The sequence below is a fragment of the Postia placenta genome (assembly GCF_002117355.1).
Source record: "Postia placenta MAD-698-R-SB12 unplaced genomic scaffold POSPLAscaffold_2, whole genome shotgun sequence".
Classification (NCBI taxonomy): Eukaryota; Fungi; Basidiomycota; class Agaricomycetes; order Polyporales; family Adustoporiaceae; genus Rhodonia; species Rhodonia placenta.
In genome coordinates this window covers 1,772,970-1,787,700 of record NW_020169833.1, presented here as the reverse complement: position 1 = coordinate 1,787,700, position 14,731 = coordinate 1,772,970, and the positions used below count along the sequence as shown (strand labels likewise).

The window sequence follows — 14,731 nt, the reverse complement described above, 5'->3', positions numbered from 1 at the left end:
GAGTAGCTGGGCATGAGTTTGATCGCATGATTGTATGGCTTTCTTTCAGGTAGCCGTTCCAATGCTTCTTTAGAAAAGACATTCAGGAACTCATGGTACTATTTGGGTACTGACTCCTTGGCAGTTTTGATGACCTTTTTCTTGATTTGCTCCTCAGTGAACAGCTAGGAGTACATATGCCCTGCTGCAACGAATAGCTGAGGAGCGCTGGGAAGCGTAATGCCTTGCTTCCAGGCCTCGATTAAGTTGGCTTCGTCCCATTTGACCTCTACTGGATCTTCTTTGGGTTCAAAGTCTGGCAGTATCTTACTCCGGCAGGCACCTATGACCGACCGTTTGGACTTCGGCGAATGCCTGCGCACTGTGGGCCTGTCCCCCATATCACGCGCAGTCACTGCTTGCTCCATCTGGCCAGTTCTTCTAGCACTGCATGTTTTGGAGCATTGTGATAACTTGAGAGAGCCTTTCTCCCAATTGATTTCAGGGTTGTGCTTGCGTAGCCAATCTAACCCAACAATCACATCCTCCGGACTGATGTCTGTGACCATAAACACCGTCTTCTTGACGTGTTCTCCTATTTGCATCTATAGCACAGCTACTTTCAAGATGCTTCCGTCCTTATTCAGGGTGTCATCGATATTATAGAGCAGAATGGGCTCTTTTAGCCTCTGCATCTGCATCTTATTCTTTACAATGAATCGCTTGTTGATAAACTTTGTGGTGGCTCTGCTGTCCACCATAGTGATTATGTCCTTGTGCCGTCTTTTTTTTGGAGTTGAACTGGAATGTGAAAGTGCTGGGACCCCTAGTCTAACTCGTACACCATTGCAGAAGACAATACATCGTATTTGTTACATGATACTCACGGCCCGACGCATGCGGCACAAAGCACAGACCAGATCAAAAACCCTCCTCCTTCATGGCCCAATAGTGCTCGAGCTCTTTGCGCATCAACTTCACCTGTGCCATCAAGTCCACCAGCTCTGATGGTGCTGAAGTGGTACTTACACTTGCCGAGGGTGAAGGGACAGGGTAGAGCCCGAGGCAAGCGTAGCCCGCATGTCGGCGCGTTTTGTGTAAGGTTTGTCCTTACAGTTGGGGCACTTGAAGTGTCGATACCCTTGCTTCCCGCAGCCAAAGCAACTACCAGGGAAGTTTCCTTTTCTGACAGCTGCATTGATGCTGGCCGAAGCTCTGTGTGACTGGGGCACACCACCATGTGCCCCGCTGCGTCCTCGACCTCAAGCTGGGAAGAAATTGTTCAACTCAGGCCAACAGGCCTAGCTGATGTTGAGGATCTGCTCGACCTTGGTGGCACACTTGTCAGCGTCTTCCCACATGGTGAAGGTTTCAAGCTCAATTTTGCGGTAGATGCGGGAGGGAATGCCGCTCAGGTACTTGTCACGTAGCTTCAGGTCCCCATACCCGGAGCAGTCTGCCAGACCCTTGAACAGCATGGAAAACTCCGCAGCAGTGCATTTTTCACAAACCGACTTGTCTGCACAGAGTTTGGCCAGCTCTACCTGAGCCACTGCTTCATCATTGAGGTTGCCAAAGCGGGCTTTGGAAGCCATGACAAAAGCTGCCTCATTTGCAAAGGAGGTCATTACTCCCTGAACCCTGAGTTGCACTGATACGAGCTGGGCAAAGTAAGGAGTGGCCCAGGTGCAGGCATCACTGTCAAGCAGGCTTAGCACAACCTACACCTTAAGTTCAATGGTGGTTAACGACATGTTAACCAGCCAGTAGATGTGAAGTTGCGACAGAAACCTATCACACTCAATGACGGTCTTGCCATTGTATTAGAGCGGGAGGAGGAGTTTCAGGGTGTTCTTATCAGGGAGGAACACTGGTGAGGACATTACCGGCAATGAGGGGGACAGAGGACTGCCCATGGGTGAAGATGGCTGTTGTAACTGTCCTCCAGGCGAACTTTGAAAGGAGCGAGTGCTCGAGTGGCCTCACGACAGCAATGGTGGTGGAGGTGACGGAGGAAGTCTGGTGGCGGGGTGACATATGACAGGGACTGGAGTTGAGGATGGGATTGCTGATGACAAGCTGGCCCAAGCTGGACTCAGGCTTTGGGTTTCCTTCCAACCGTGGTCCCAAGAAGGGCTGGGTGATCGCTTAAGGGGTCACTGCAGACTCTGCGATTGCCTCAGTTCTTCAAGGGAGATTAGGATCTCCTCATGCTTGACCTGTACTGGTGACAGGTTGGGGGATATGGGTGCCTGGGGAGGCAGGTCAGGAAGGAACAGGAGTGACATGGCGAGATGTGGATCTCGAAGTGCCAGTGTATCGAAGTGCCGGGCCGCAGGGGTGCTGGACTTGTCGGATGGGCATGTAGCGCCCTTCCTCGGTAGTAACGGACCGCGGAGTATGATTAGGGCATGGTTGTTAATCACAGATGAAGAAGGGAGCTTGATTCCCGTTGCTTTCTGGATCGTTGCAGGAGACGTTGATATGACCTACGAAACCCTAACCCCTAACCTGGGTGCGACCTAAAGGGACTAGAGAGACGGCTTATAGTCTAATGAGAGGGGAGTTAGCAGCAAGGTGTCCCGCGGTTCGAGTGCACACGAGAAACGCCTTCGGAAAAGGTTACGAACGCTAGGGAAGGTGCGAAGTGGCTTCGACACGTCGTCGAAGCTACTCGGAGGCTGTGGAAAGTTAGCGACGCTCGAAGCTCGGCAGAGCTCTTCGATGTATCGTAGAGAGAAGGGACACGACTCGAAGGGGGGGGACTTAGCTAGGACGCGGTTCGCAGTTTCTTCGACAATCGTCGAAGTCGAAGGGTTCGTCGAGACTGTATCGACGAGTAAACGCGGTGGACGAGGTTTCGAAGTTACGCAGCGAGGGACGAAGTGACGCAGTTGAAAGCTTAGACGCGGGGCGAACTCGCCTTATGAGCTCTGAACTCGAGGGGGGGAACGGATCTGTATTTTTGGGGAGAACTACGACAGATTTTATACTACACAGGATGCTACGACTATTCGAGAGTGGCATACGGGTACAAGGGGCTTTGCATTGTTCCTCAAGAACCTGCCTCACCGAGAGGCACATACCAAGTCCATTGGTAGAGTGACATCATGCCGAACGCGGAAATGAAGAGCAACATATGGCCACTTCGGACCGGTAGCCGTCGTGAAGGCATGCCGCGAGGTTCGATACCTAATCGGGAAAGACCGGCTACTTCGGTGTGGCTTGGAGCGAAGCGTGCGCTTGGCCGAGCGGCGTCAAGTGGCCCTATTGTTCGCCGAATGCGGAAGACGTTCCGAGATCTACGCACGAGGCATCGGGAAGACCGTGCCGAGCTTCGAGTAAGCGTCGCGCACCGTCGAAGGTGTCGAAGAGCGTCGAAGGCGGAATCGAAGTGTTGGGAGACTAAGTCGAAGTGCCGGGCGGGATGCGAGTGCCGAAAAGAGGTGAATCGGGGCCCAGAGGGGCTTGGCGCCTATCATCTCCTCCCTATTGAAATTTGGACCGCCCTCGGTCCTCCACGTGATGCGAGAAGCGCGATGGTCGTGAACGGATCGAAGCGGCCTGGCAACCCGTGTGGACTTCGAACGCCACGTGGTCGGCGCTAAATGCTGGTCGGAAAGGGGTTATAAGCAGGGTAGACTTAGCCTCATTTTCCCCATCCCATCGTTCCTTCGTCGCTACCTCGTCGCCCTCTCTCGTATACTCGCTGCTTCCACGATGTCTGCTCGTTCCGCTACCCCTGCGTCGACTCCCTCGCTCGTCAACCGCCGCCTCGCCTCTCTGCTTGTGGTCCTCGAGGCTCCGCCGACCGCCGACGCCACGCTCAATGTGGTCAAAGAGTGGGCTCAAGACTTGTCGCCTCTCGTCGTAAGTTGCTTGTAATCTGCATAACCCGACTAACCGTTTGTTTCCGAGCAGCTCGCCTATCGCAAGGCTCTGGGCGCCATCCGCGACGAGGAGACGGAGTTGCGCGTCGCCGCCGCCGTCAAACAGCTCGCCGAGCGGGCGTCGGAGTCGTGGGTCGAGTGGGCGCGCGGGGACTGGCCCGAGCTCGCGACCACCATCGACGCCGAGGTCGAACGACGCCTCGAAGAACAGAAGCGCCTCGCCGAGGAGGAAGCACGACGCGTCGAAGAGGCCGCGAAGCGTGCGAAGGCCGCCGAGGAACACCGCCTCGAAGACGAACGGCGTCGAAAGGACGAAGAGGACCGTCGGAAGCAGGCCAAAGACGAGCGTCGCGCACAAGAGGCCGCCGATGAGGAGTTGGCGAGGATCGCGGCCGCCGAGGGGCTTCTCGATAAGGGGAAAGGGCGCGCTAGAGTCGACGAGGAGGTCGCTGAACTGTCGGACGACCCTTCGATCGTAAGTGTTTTCTTCTATCGTTGTTCGATGACTAAACTCTTTCGTAGAAGACTCCTCGGACGGTCGAACGTCCGTTCGCGATGACCGAGGTCGACATGGCCGCCGCGGCGATGGAGAAGCGCGAGGCCGGACAGAAGGTACGTTCGACCCTCCGTCAAAGCGGTTCGATGCTAAATCTTCGACAGTGTGACCGTTGCGCCGGCTACCGCTCGGCCCCGGTCGATTGCGTGTGGGCCGAGAACGCTACGACCTGTGAGAGGTGCGCGCAGTCCCAGCAGGGATGCTACTTCGACAAAGTGTCTGTGCTTGGGAAGACCAAGAAAATGCGCGGCGGGGGATCTACCACCAAGAAGCGCAGTAAGTCGTTTCTTTTTGTCCTAGGCCTTCGCTGACGACTTCGTAGTTCGGCCGGCCTCTCCTGGGCCTTCGGTCGCGGACGCGAGTGGTTCGAAGAAGCGCCGAGTCGACGAGCCTCTGCGCCGACTTCTACGACGGCCTCTCGATGGGGCCAGCCGCCTGGGGCTCGAGCAGGACGACCTCGATGCGCTCGACCTCGACGACGAATCTCGGGGGATCATCTGCGTCATCCGCGAGGAGCGCGCTCACATCGCGCACCGTCGAGCGCTCCTCCATGACATGGACCTCGACCTCCAGAAGATGGAGAAGGCCGCGCTTGCAAAGGGCGGAATCGGTTTCGTGCGCGGGGCTGTCGACGATGAGTAGGCGATGGCGCGGGTCGTCCTGTATCGTAGTTGTCTTCTAGTCGTAGAACATTGCGTAGATGGTCGAATGGACAATGCGGCCCTTGGCCTAGATGAAACCTAGCGGGAACTAAGAAAAACAGGAAATGAAAATAAGGGTGTTCGAAGTAAGTCGTAATATGATCGAAGGACATAGAAGGAAAAACCGAAATGTTCTTAGCAAGGGAAAATGGACTTAATGAAAATATAGGCTCAGTTTGTCATCACAGCCTAGGAGGACTTGTCTAAGGTGAGCCTCCGCGCAACAGTCGAATCGAAGCGTTCGTAGAATGTCGAACGATGTCGCGACTATCGAGTTGAATCGAGGGTAGTCGTACAAGGGATGGTCTAAAACGTAGGAGTGGATCAAACATATCGCATAACGTGAGAGCAGGAATGGAGAGAAGAAAGTACGTATCGTGTTGTACAAGTAATAAAAGGGAAGATCCTCTATTCGTCGCGTTCTTCAGCTTCTTCGACTTCATCATCGTTGTCGTCGCCTAGCGAATTTGATAGTTCGAGTTCTCGAAGACGCTCGGTCGAGACATCTTCGAGATCTTCGGGAATTGGTATGGATTTGCGCGCGAAGTACGGAATGACGCGGAATGCTGCGATGGGTCGATCGAGGACTGTACCGTCGAGTTCGCACACGATGTATGCGCCGCCCTTGTTGCGCGAGACAACGATGAGGGGGCCTAGATATCGCGGGCGCATCTTGCGGTTGAGGGACTTCTCGATCTTCGTGTTGCGTATGAGCACTAGGGCTCCGCGCTTGAAGTCGAAATCCTGGATTGAGTGCTCGTGCTCTTTCTCGAAGTGAATTGCTGCAGTCTGACGTGCTTCGTAGACCTTCGAGTGGAGTTCGGTGACTTGCTCGACGCGTTTCTGAAGCGCAATGGCCCTACGGGCGATGAGATCGGTCGTCGAAAGGACCGAAGTCGGTGGTGGTTGCAGATACGTAGCTTCGACGATGTCGAGAGGAATAAGCGGATGGGTGCCCGTAACAGCGAAATAGGGTGAGCAGCCCATGCGTTGTCGAGTCGTGATGCGCTCGGACCAAAATACAAAATACGCAGCTTGGGACCATTTCTTCTCATCTCCGTCGGCTGTCTTGAACAAGGCTTGTCGCGTGCTGAAATGCGGACATTCGACGAGACCGTTCGCCCTCGAATTGTACCCACTGATTCGAATATGGTTGATGTGGTACTTCTTCGAAAGGTAATCGGCCGCCTTGATGAACGCCGTACCGTTGTCGGTGACGATCTCACTGAGTGCGCCCCATCAACAGAGGATGTCTTCGAAGATCCAGTCGGCGAGGGCCTTCGCTGTCTCTTTTCGAAGCATTCGAAACTCAGGGTAAGTCGTGAGCGAGCATCTACCTTGGACCAAGTACTTGTATCCGCCCGAAGCCGGCATGTGCATTGTGTCGATGTGAATTTTCGCAAAGATGGGGGCTGGTACTGCGACGGTTGGAGGAATGAGGATTTGACGCACTTGTCGAGACTGGCAGATATGGCACGATCGAACGAACCAGGCGATGTCGGCGTAGTGGAACGGCCACCAGAATCGTTCGTTGACGAAGGCTCGGGTTGCGTAGATTCCTCGATGCGCGGTGCGGTCGTGGCATTCTCGAAGTATTCGAAGGCGATCGCCGGGCTTGACGACTAGCTTGTGTGCTCCGTGACTGTCCTTGCGCCAGAGGGTGTCGTTGTCGAGGAAGAATTGCATGCAGTACTTGATGAATCCTTCGTAAACGCTTTCGGAGATGCCGTCAGGCTTTGCTAACGTTCGATGAAATTCAAGCACGTCGTCGAGCTTCGCATCAGCGAGTTGTGCTTGCTCCGATCGAGGCACTAGCTCGTAGCTATCCTCCTCCCTATTGAAATCTGAGCCGTCCTCGGCTCTGTCACTGGTGAAGACGGCGAGCGAAGGGACCGGTGGGAGGGGCTGAATCTGGTGAATGAAAGAATGCATCTGGTCGATCCAATCGTCGAACTCTTCGTCGACCTCGTCTTCGATGACATCACCGGGTTGAGCTGTGCGTCGAGAGAGACCGTCGGGGCCGTGCATTGTACCGGGGACATGGACCAGCGTGAAATGAAATGTGAGAATCGAGACGATCCACCGGTTAATACTTGCACTTGGGGCTATGTCCGGATTCTTCAGCATACCCTTGATGTACCGAGCATCGACTTCGACGATGAGGTTCTGCACGCCGATGAGGTAGAGTCGAAGGGATCGTAGTGCGCGGAATAGGCCGTAGATCTCGAGCTTCGGCTGCGAAAACCTTCGTTCGCGATCGTTGAGCGTAATCGAGCCGAACCTGCTGTAGTAACGGACCCGCGTGTTGGCTTCGTCGCACTGGCAGAGGTGATATCCGACAGCGATGAACGACGTGTCGACTGCGAGAATGACGGGAGAGGGGGAATCATAACTAATTGCTCGGAGTGTGGGGGATGAGAGTAGCGCGTCCTTGAGGTCTTCCTGCGCCGCGATCTGCTCCGGACCGAACTCGAACTCGACGTCCTTCCTCGTGAGGCGTACGAGTGCGTCGGCGCGGTGAGCGAAATTACGGATGAAGATTCGAACGACACCGATGGTTCCGAGGAACGCTCGAACATCGGATAGAGTAGCGCAGGGACCCCAGTTGCGTATTGCTGCGACGCGAGAGTCGTCGGGGAGGCGTCCTTGAGGAGTGCAGCGATGTCCTACCACCATGATTTCTCGAGCGATGAGGATACTTTTGACTCCAGAGAAGGTACCTCCAGCGTAGCGCATTCGAGTGACTATGCGGTTCATGTTTTCGAAATGCTCCCATACAAAGCGTCGAATGCCGGGGTTCGAAGGGAGCCGCTCGTCGTCGTAGTCGGATTCGGGACCTTTGACGGGAACATCGTCGACGTAGGGCACCGTAACGTGCGGAATCTCAGGCTGCAGGATGTAGGTGACATCGTCGTGGAAGATCGGGACTGAGTTCGTCCAACCCATCGGGAGTGTGACTAGGCGCATGGCTCCGTAGGGTGTCTGGAACGTCGTTAGATCTCTCGAAGACTCGGCGATGAGTCATTCGTCGTAGCCGACGTAGAGGTCGAGCATGCCGCTGCATGGTCTTCCTCCGAATTGTTCTGCAAGATATTCGGGTGTCGGCGGTACACCGGAATGTTGGATCGTGACTGCATTGAGGGGCTCGAGTGAATGGACGAGTCGAAGCGATTTACCGTCCTTCTTGACGACACAAAACCACCGCGATCGATACGACGAGTTCGACGGTTCGTAAACTCCGGCGGCGATCTTTCGCTTGATCACCGCGCAGACCTCGTTGTAGATCCCGGGCGGAATGGGGATATTCTTTTGCACCCAGGGCGTGTGAGGAACGACGGGGAAATCAACGGGGGGGAAGTACTCAGGCTTGAAGCATCCGCGCTCGTCGTCGGTCCAGGCGAAGGCTTCGTTGTGCAAGCACATGAAGTGGTGGAGGACTCGACACTCTTTGGGAAGTAGGAAGTCGCCGTCGTGAAGCTTTTCGGTCATTTCGCAGCGTTCGAGGGTGTACCGACCGGTAGGTTTGAACGGCGGGGGGTCGGTCGAAAGCTTGGGCATGATGGAGAGAGGGTCGCCCTTGATGTCTCGAAGTATACGAAATTGTTCGGGGACGGCACCAAGGACGGGTCGAGTTTTGAGAGCGACAGGCTTGTACTTCTTCTTCGTCGCGGCGAGGATCTTATGTGTCGAAGGGGTAGAAGTCGATGTCATCGAAGGAAAGGGAAGAATTGAGTTGGAAAGCTGCGAGATGGACTTCGTCGGAACGGGAGCTGGGGGAGTCGAAGCAAACGGAGCTGAAAATAGAAGAGTCGAAGCCCACGTCGAAGCGTTCGACGGAGCGGCATTAGAAGCTGTACTGTCCGAGGCGTAAAGAGACTGCAAATATGAAGAAACGGAGGTGCATGCGGAGAGGTACAGTGACGAAACAGCGTTCGGAATCGAGGAGTCAATAGGAGCGACGAAGGAAATACTCGGGTTTACCCCATCGTAGTCGATGACTAGCGCGGCTTCTCCTTGATCATGGGGAATCAATTCCTCGAAGCGAGAAAATGCGATTTGCGACACCCGAGAGGATGCTGCCGGCTTCGCGATCTTCCTCGCGCATACGTCGGAATCGTGACGGTTTCGCCGGTGTTTGGACAGAGGATCGTAATGGTCTGGTTCTCGTCGGCGAAGTTCTTGATGACGCTCTGCGTGAGCACATCGAAGGGCCGGCCGAGGAGAATGTCGTATGCTGCGTTTCGAATGACGTGAGCCTGGAGATACAATACGATCTCACCGATGCGGAAGGGAATGTTTCGAATGAGTCCTAACGATCGGTCCACCTCGCCGTTCGCCGATTGCATGTTCAGCTGGATAGTAGGATTGAAGAGGAGGTTGAGGCCCAGACAGACCTCTTCCGACATGGCGACGATCTGCGAACCGGGGTCGACGATGCATTCGATCTGCTCTTTGTTGTCGACCAACGCGATGATCGAACGAATCGCGTTCGAATCGCGGGCAACGGTGAATTCTGCGGGGTGCTCGCCGTGCGGGATGTGCTTCAGATAGGTTTCATATGGGTCGGGGACGATTGTAGCACCGGGTCCCAACGTTGCACCTGAACACGAGAGCTGGTTGACGGCCGTGACCTCGTCGGCGCCGATTTCTACGATGTGGGCCGACGCGACGGGTTCCGTCGAGACTCACTTAGGGGTGACGGCGTCGCGGTACTTGTTTTGAACGTCGGGCGCGATTGACAGCAACTCTTCTGGGGTCAGCGTGACGAACGGCGACTTCATCGAACGCTGGAAGATCTCTTCGGCGAGCTTCGGCTGGATAACGGGGACGATGGTCTTGTACGCTGGTTCCTTGCCCTTGTCGTTCGAGGGCTTCGGCGGAGTTGCGAAGTTTCGAACGTTCGGTGGGGCGTAGATTGCGTCGCGCGCGTTTGCGAAGGGGTGTACTGGTGGTGCTGGGGGAGCGGATGTAGCGATAGGTTGAGACGTGGATTGCGCAGGCGGCGAAGGTGGTGCGGGCGATGCTGCTGGTATCGTTGGAGGCGGAGCCGTGCTTATCGAAGTGCTCGAGGGTGCCGCCACTCCTTTCGATGTACCAGAGCTAGAGGCTTCCGCGCTTCTCGTGACGACTGGCGTCATGGGCTTCTTCCACTGTAGAATCTCGACGCCGTCGAAGACCTCCCTGCGCTTCCGAAGCTGAAGGAGTTCTCGCTCGAGCGCCTCAATCCTGCTGCTGGTGTTGAGCGTGAAGGTCTGCATAGTCGAGCGATCGTCGATCTCGAAGAGCATTGTCAGAGCGGCGGGTGCTGCGGGATTTCTTCTATGCCACTCGTAGATTCGATCCCGTATCGTGAGACCAGGGATAGTGCGGGGGCAGAAGCTTCCGTTCGGAAGGACGATCTTGCCTTCGGTGTTACGCTTGCACTTGCCGTCCCGGATGTCGATCTCCGCGAACTCGCAGGTGCCTACCCTGCAGCCACAATTGCCACAGTAGTGGCACGTCTGTTCAACTCCGCTGTTCTCGTGGATGTGGACGGCCGCTTGTTGTCTCGGTGCGGGGGCGTGGTTGTGCGTAGCGTGTGTCGTCGGCTGGATGAGTGTTGCGATCGTCCTCGACAGGCTTTTGATGATCATCGAGATGTCTTCGGTTTTGATCATTCCGGGGGGCACCGTTGTCGAAGTGTTCGACGTCGAAGCAGTAGCTTGGTTAGCCGCTGTCGTAGGTGTGCTCGATGTACCGTGTAGGATGAACGTAGCCGCCGCGTGAATCTCTGCCATGGTGTACAGGTCGTCGGCGTAGTGATCGGGATGCTTGAGATGCAGTCGGGTCTCGAGCCGTGTGAGCAACGCTGGCTGGAATCCTCGAAGAAATGCGCGACTTTGCTCAATAGTGGAGAGCCGATGCTGTGCGATGAGATGTTTCGTAATGGCCATGAAGTCGCGGTAATAGCAGCCTAGGTCTGCCGCGTTGTGAATCCCGATACGGGCGCGTTCTCCGATGAGCTGGTCCATGTCCGCCAGCGACCACTTTCTTGTATCGTCGGCGCCAGGATAGAGTGCTCGTACGTCGGCTTTCCAGTCGTTGTAGCTCTTGGCTACGTCGATAAAGGACTCGATGGTTTCCCACAAGTCGGCGACGTCGATCGAAGGATACCGAACGGCCCACTGTTTCTTGGCTGCTTCGTCGGTAATCTGACACCGGGTGAACAACGCTTTGAGGTCCTGGAAGTAACGCCGAAGCGAACGGACTTCCGACGGGTCGAAGCTTGGTGCCATCGAATGACCGCGCGGGGGCATCAATGGTGTGTTCGTGTTCTGGCTCATGTTCGTAGTGTTGATAGGAGCTGGGCTCGAAGAGGACGAGGTAGTAGTGGAAGGAATCGTAGGTGCGGGCGGTGCGGGGTTGGAGTTCGAAGCTGCATTCGAAGGTGCTAATAGTGGCGGAGGTGCCAGGTTGGATGAAGGTATGACTGAAAGTCGCGAAGAGGATGCGATGGGCGGCTGAGCGTGGGCGCGAAAAGAAGACGGAGTCGGAAGTACGAGATTCGAAGTAGCTGGGATGGGATCCTCGGGTTCGGGCGAAGAACTGGATCGTTCGAAAAGATCAGGAGTCGAAAAGTCGTAGTCGGAAGTAGTGAGGCCTAGAAGCTCGGGGGACGAAGTGTGTTCTTCGGCGGTCGAAGGGATTGGTTCTTCGTCGAAGTCGTCCTGGAGTTCTTGGTCTATCTCGTCTTCTTCGTCGCGGTCGAAGTCACCGGGGATTGTTGGAGAGGGAGTCGATTGCGTTCTAGAGGAGCTGTCGAGGTTCTCAGCGGCGCTGCGGCTAGCAGCCTCACGCGCTTGCGAGCGGGTGACTACTGGAGACGTTTTCGGAAACCCGAAAGCGGCGAATTCTTGCCTGAAATCCCCTCGCGGTGGGCTCCAGAAATGATACGACCTACAAAACCCTAACCCCTAACCTGGGTGCGACCTAAAGGGACTAGAGAGACGGCTTATAGTCTAATGAGAGGGGAGTTAGCAGCAAGGTGTCCCGCGGTTCGAGTGCACACGAGAAACGCCTTCGGAAAAGGTTACGAACGCTAGGGAAGGTGCGAAGTGGCTTCGACACATCGTCGAAGCTACTCGGAGGCTGTGGAAAGTTAGCGACGCTCGAAGCTCGGCAGAGCTCTTCGATGTATCGTAGAGAGAAGGGACACGACTCGAAGGGGGGGGACTTAGCTAGGACGCGGTTCGCAGTTTCTTCGACAATCGTCGAAGTCGAAGGGTTCGTCGAGACTGTATCGACGAGTAAACACGGTGGACGAGGTTTCGAAGTTACGCAGCGAGGGACGAAGTGACGCAGTTGAAAGCTTAGACGCGGGGCGAACTCGCCTTATGAGCTCTGAACTTGAGGGGGGGAACGGATCTGTATTTTTGGGGAGAACTACGACAGATTTTATACTACACAGGATGCTACGACTATTCGAGAGTGGCATACGGGTACAAGGGGCTTTGCATTGTTCCTCAAGAACCTGCCTCACCGAGAGGCACATACCAAGTCCATTGGTAGAGTGACGTCATGCCGAACGCGGAAATGAAGAGCAACATATGGCCACTTCGGACCGGTAGCCGTCGTGAAGGCATGCCGCGAGGTTCGATACCTAATCGGGAAAGACCGGCTACTTCGGTGTGGCTTGGAGCGAAGCGCGCGCTTGGCCGAGCGGCATCAAGTGGCCCTATTGTTCGCCGAATGCGGAAGACGTTCCGAGATCTATGCACGAGGCATCGGGAAGACCGTGCCGAGCTTCGAGTAAGCGTCGCGCACCGTCGAAGGTGTCGAAGAGCGTCGAAGGCGGAATCGAAGTGTTGGGAGACTGAGTTGAAGTGCCGGGCGGGATGCGAGTGCCGAAAAGAGGTGAATCGGGGCCCAGAGGGGCTTGGCGCCTATCAACGTCGACTTGCTTCTGGATGTTGAAGGTGTGCTCAAGTCGAGAGCAGTCGAAGAATTTGTCAGCCACAGTGATGGGGGGGAGGAAGGGGAGGTACTACGAAAGGCCATTGTAAACTAGCTTACACCTATAGCGCCTGAGATGACACTAGGGTTTGCAGTTTATGTGGGGCCCAGTACTGCTTTTGGCTAGTATGCAGCAGAAACCTAAGCCACACGTCCATGAGGACAAGTACCATCCACTGAAGTGCAGGTACTGAAGAGTTCATTCCTTGAGTGTTGATGATGTATCATAGGCTATTTAAGTATAGTAAGGGTGCACACCACCCAACCTATAGAAAGTGTTAAAGTGAGTGTTGGGGTTCTGAGGAACACCGGCAGCTATGGGAGTTTTGACCTAATGTCATGACTTGAGGTCAAGCGACAGGTGAAAACCTAAAAAGCTGGGGGTGTTCAACTAGATCTCACCAAAGCGATGGTGAGCAACGCTCAAATCTAAGGCTAGGGACAAGAAATGTATTAGTTAGTATAGATAAGTAAGCAGATACATGAGAGCTTGCTGACCTAGGAACAAGAGGTCGAAAATAAGGTCCCTAGAGCAGCAGAGGCTGGCTTATATACAGGGGAAGATGAGGGCAGGCTGTGTGCACTAGTCCATGCACAGCTGGTCTATACACAGCATGCTGACATGGCCCCGGGGCCGGTGAGTCAGAGCAGCTGTGTCAGCGGAGCCCAAGCTGTGCCATACACTGCCATCTGCCCATCTTCAACAGCCTGGTACAAAAAGATACAAATTCTGGACATTTTGACCAGAATCAGACAGAAGCTAAATTTTCTCTGGACATATCAGGCCAAAACACGAAACTTTCTGCCATACAAATTGACCCAAATTTGAGAAATTGGGATCAGGGTTCCCCTCCTATATTCAGGGGTCCTTTTGGACCCCTCAAATTGACACAGACTAGGTTGAAAGTGACTTGGGCCTACCTTACCATAAGGCAGCGCGTGTCACAACTTGGTACGGCATCTAGCCATTTCAAATTTTTTCCTTTTTGCGGGCTCGAACCCACGACCTCTGTATTACATACCCAATATGGACACGACACTATCTATTATACAATTAGATTAGATGGGATGGCAGTGTGTGGCACAGCTCGGGCTCTGCTGACACAGCCACTCTGACTCACCGGCCCCCGGGGCCATGTCAGCATGCTGCGCACAGACCAGCTGTGCACGGACCAGTGTGCACAGCCTCCCCTAAACTTCCCCTATATATAAGCTGGCTGTCGCGACTTGAGGTCAAGCGACAGGGGAAGACCTGAGAGCTGGGGGCGTCTGACTAAATCTCACCAAAGCAATGGTGAGCAGTGCTCAAATCTAAGGCTAGGGACAAGTTGAGTTAGCATAGGAAAATAAGTATGTACAGGGGCTTACTGACCTAGGAACAAGAGGTCAAAACTGAGGTCCCTAGGGCAGCAGAGGCCGGCTTATATACATGGGGAGATTAGGGCAGGCTGTGCACGTTGGTCCGTGCGCAGCTGGTCTGTGCGCAGCATGCCGACGCGGCCCCGGGGGCCGGTGAGTCAGAGCGGCTGTGTTAGCGGGGCCCGAGCTGTGCCGTGCGCTGCCGCCCCATCTAATCTAATCGTACAGTAGATAGTGACGCGTCCATATCAGGC

At 55.0% G+C, this 14,731-nt stretch overlaps 4 protein-coding genes across 4 annotated transcripts; 2 read left to right on the top strand and 2 right to left on the bottom strand.

Moving 5' to 3' along the window:
• Positions 1–1,217: 1,217 nt before the first annotated feature.
• On the top strand, positions 1,218–1,634 carry POSPLADRAFT_1131823 (hypothetical protein; the record flags this gene model as incomplete). The annotated part of the gene is made up of 2 exons (XM_024484135.1): positions 1,218–1,394; positions 1,416–1,634. 2 exons carry the CDS (start codon positions 1,218–1,220, stop codon positions 1,632–1,634), a joined length of 396 nt encoding a protein of 131 aa, XP_024342986.1.
• Positions 1,635–1,802: 168 nt separating this feature from the next.
• Positions 1,803–2,267, bottom strand: POSPLADRAFT_1052861 (hypothetical protein; the record flags this gene model as incomplete). Its single annotated transcript, XM_024480321.1, has 3 exons — positions 1,803–1,887; positions 1,934–2,090; positions 2,147–2,267. The coding sequence occupies 3 exons, from the start codon at positions 2,265–2,267 to the stop codon at positions 1,803–1,805; spliced, it is 363 nt and encodes a 120-aa protein (XP_024342985.1).
• A 260-nt stretch (positions 2,268–2,527) lies between these two features.
• On the top strand, positions 2,528–5,067 carry POSPLADRAFT_1132899 (hypothetical protein; the record flags this gene model as incomplete). The annotated part of the gene is made up of 8 exons (XM_024484267.1): positions 2,528–2,600; positions 2,953–3,068; positions 3,185–3,375; positions 3,540–3,849; positions 3,901–4,344; positions 4,392–4,481; positions 4,530–4,701; positions 4,748–5,067. Coding segments are annotated over 8 exons (1,716 nt in total), but the record flags the coding sequence as incomplete, so codon positions are not given.
• Positions 5,068–10,324: 5,257 nt separating this feature from the next.
• POSPLADRAFT_1111605 (hypothetical protein) lies at positions 10,325–12,748 on the bottom strand (the record flags this gene model as incomplete). Its single annotated transcript, XM_024483379.1, has 2 exons — positions 10,325–12,062; positions 12,660–12,748. Coding segments are annotated over 2 exons (1,827 nt in total), but the record flags the coding sequence as incomplete, so codon positions are not given.
• Between the last annotated feature and the right edge of the window lie 1,983 nt (positions 12,749–14,731).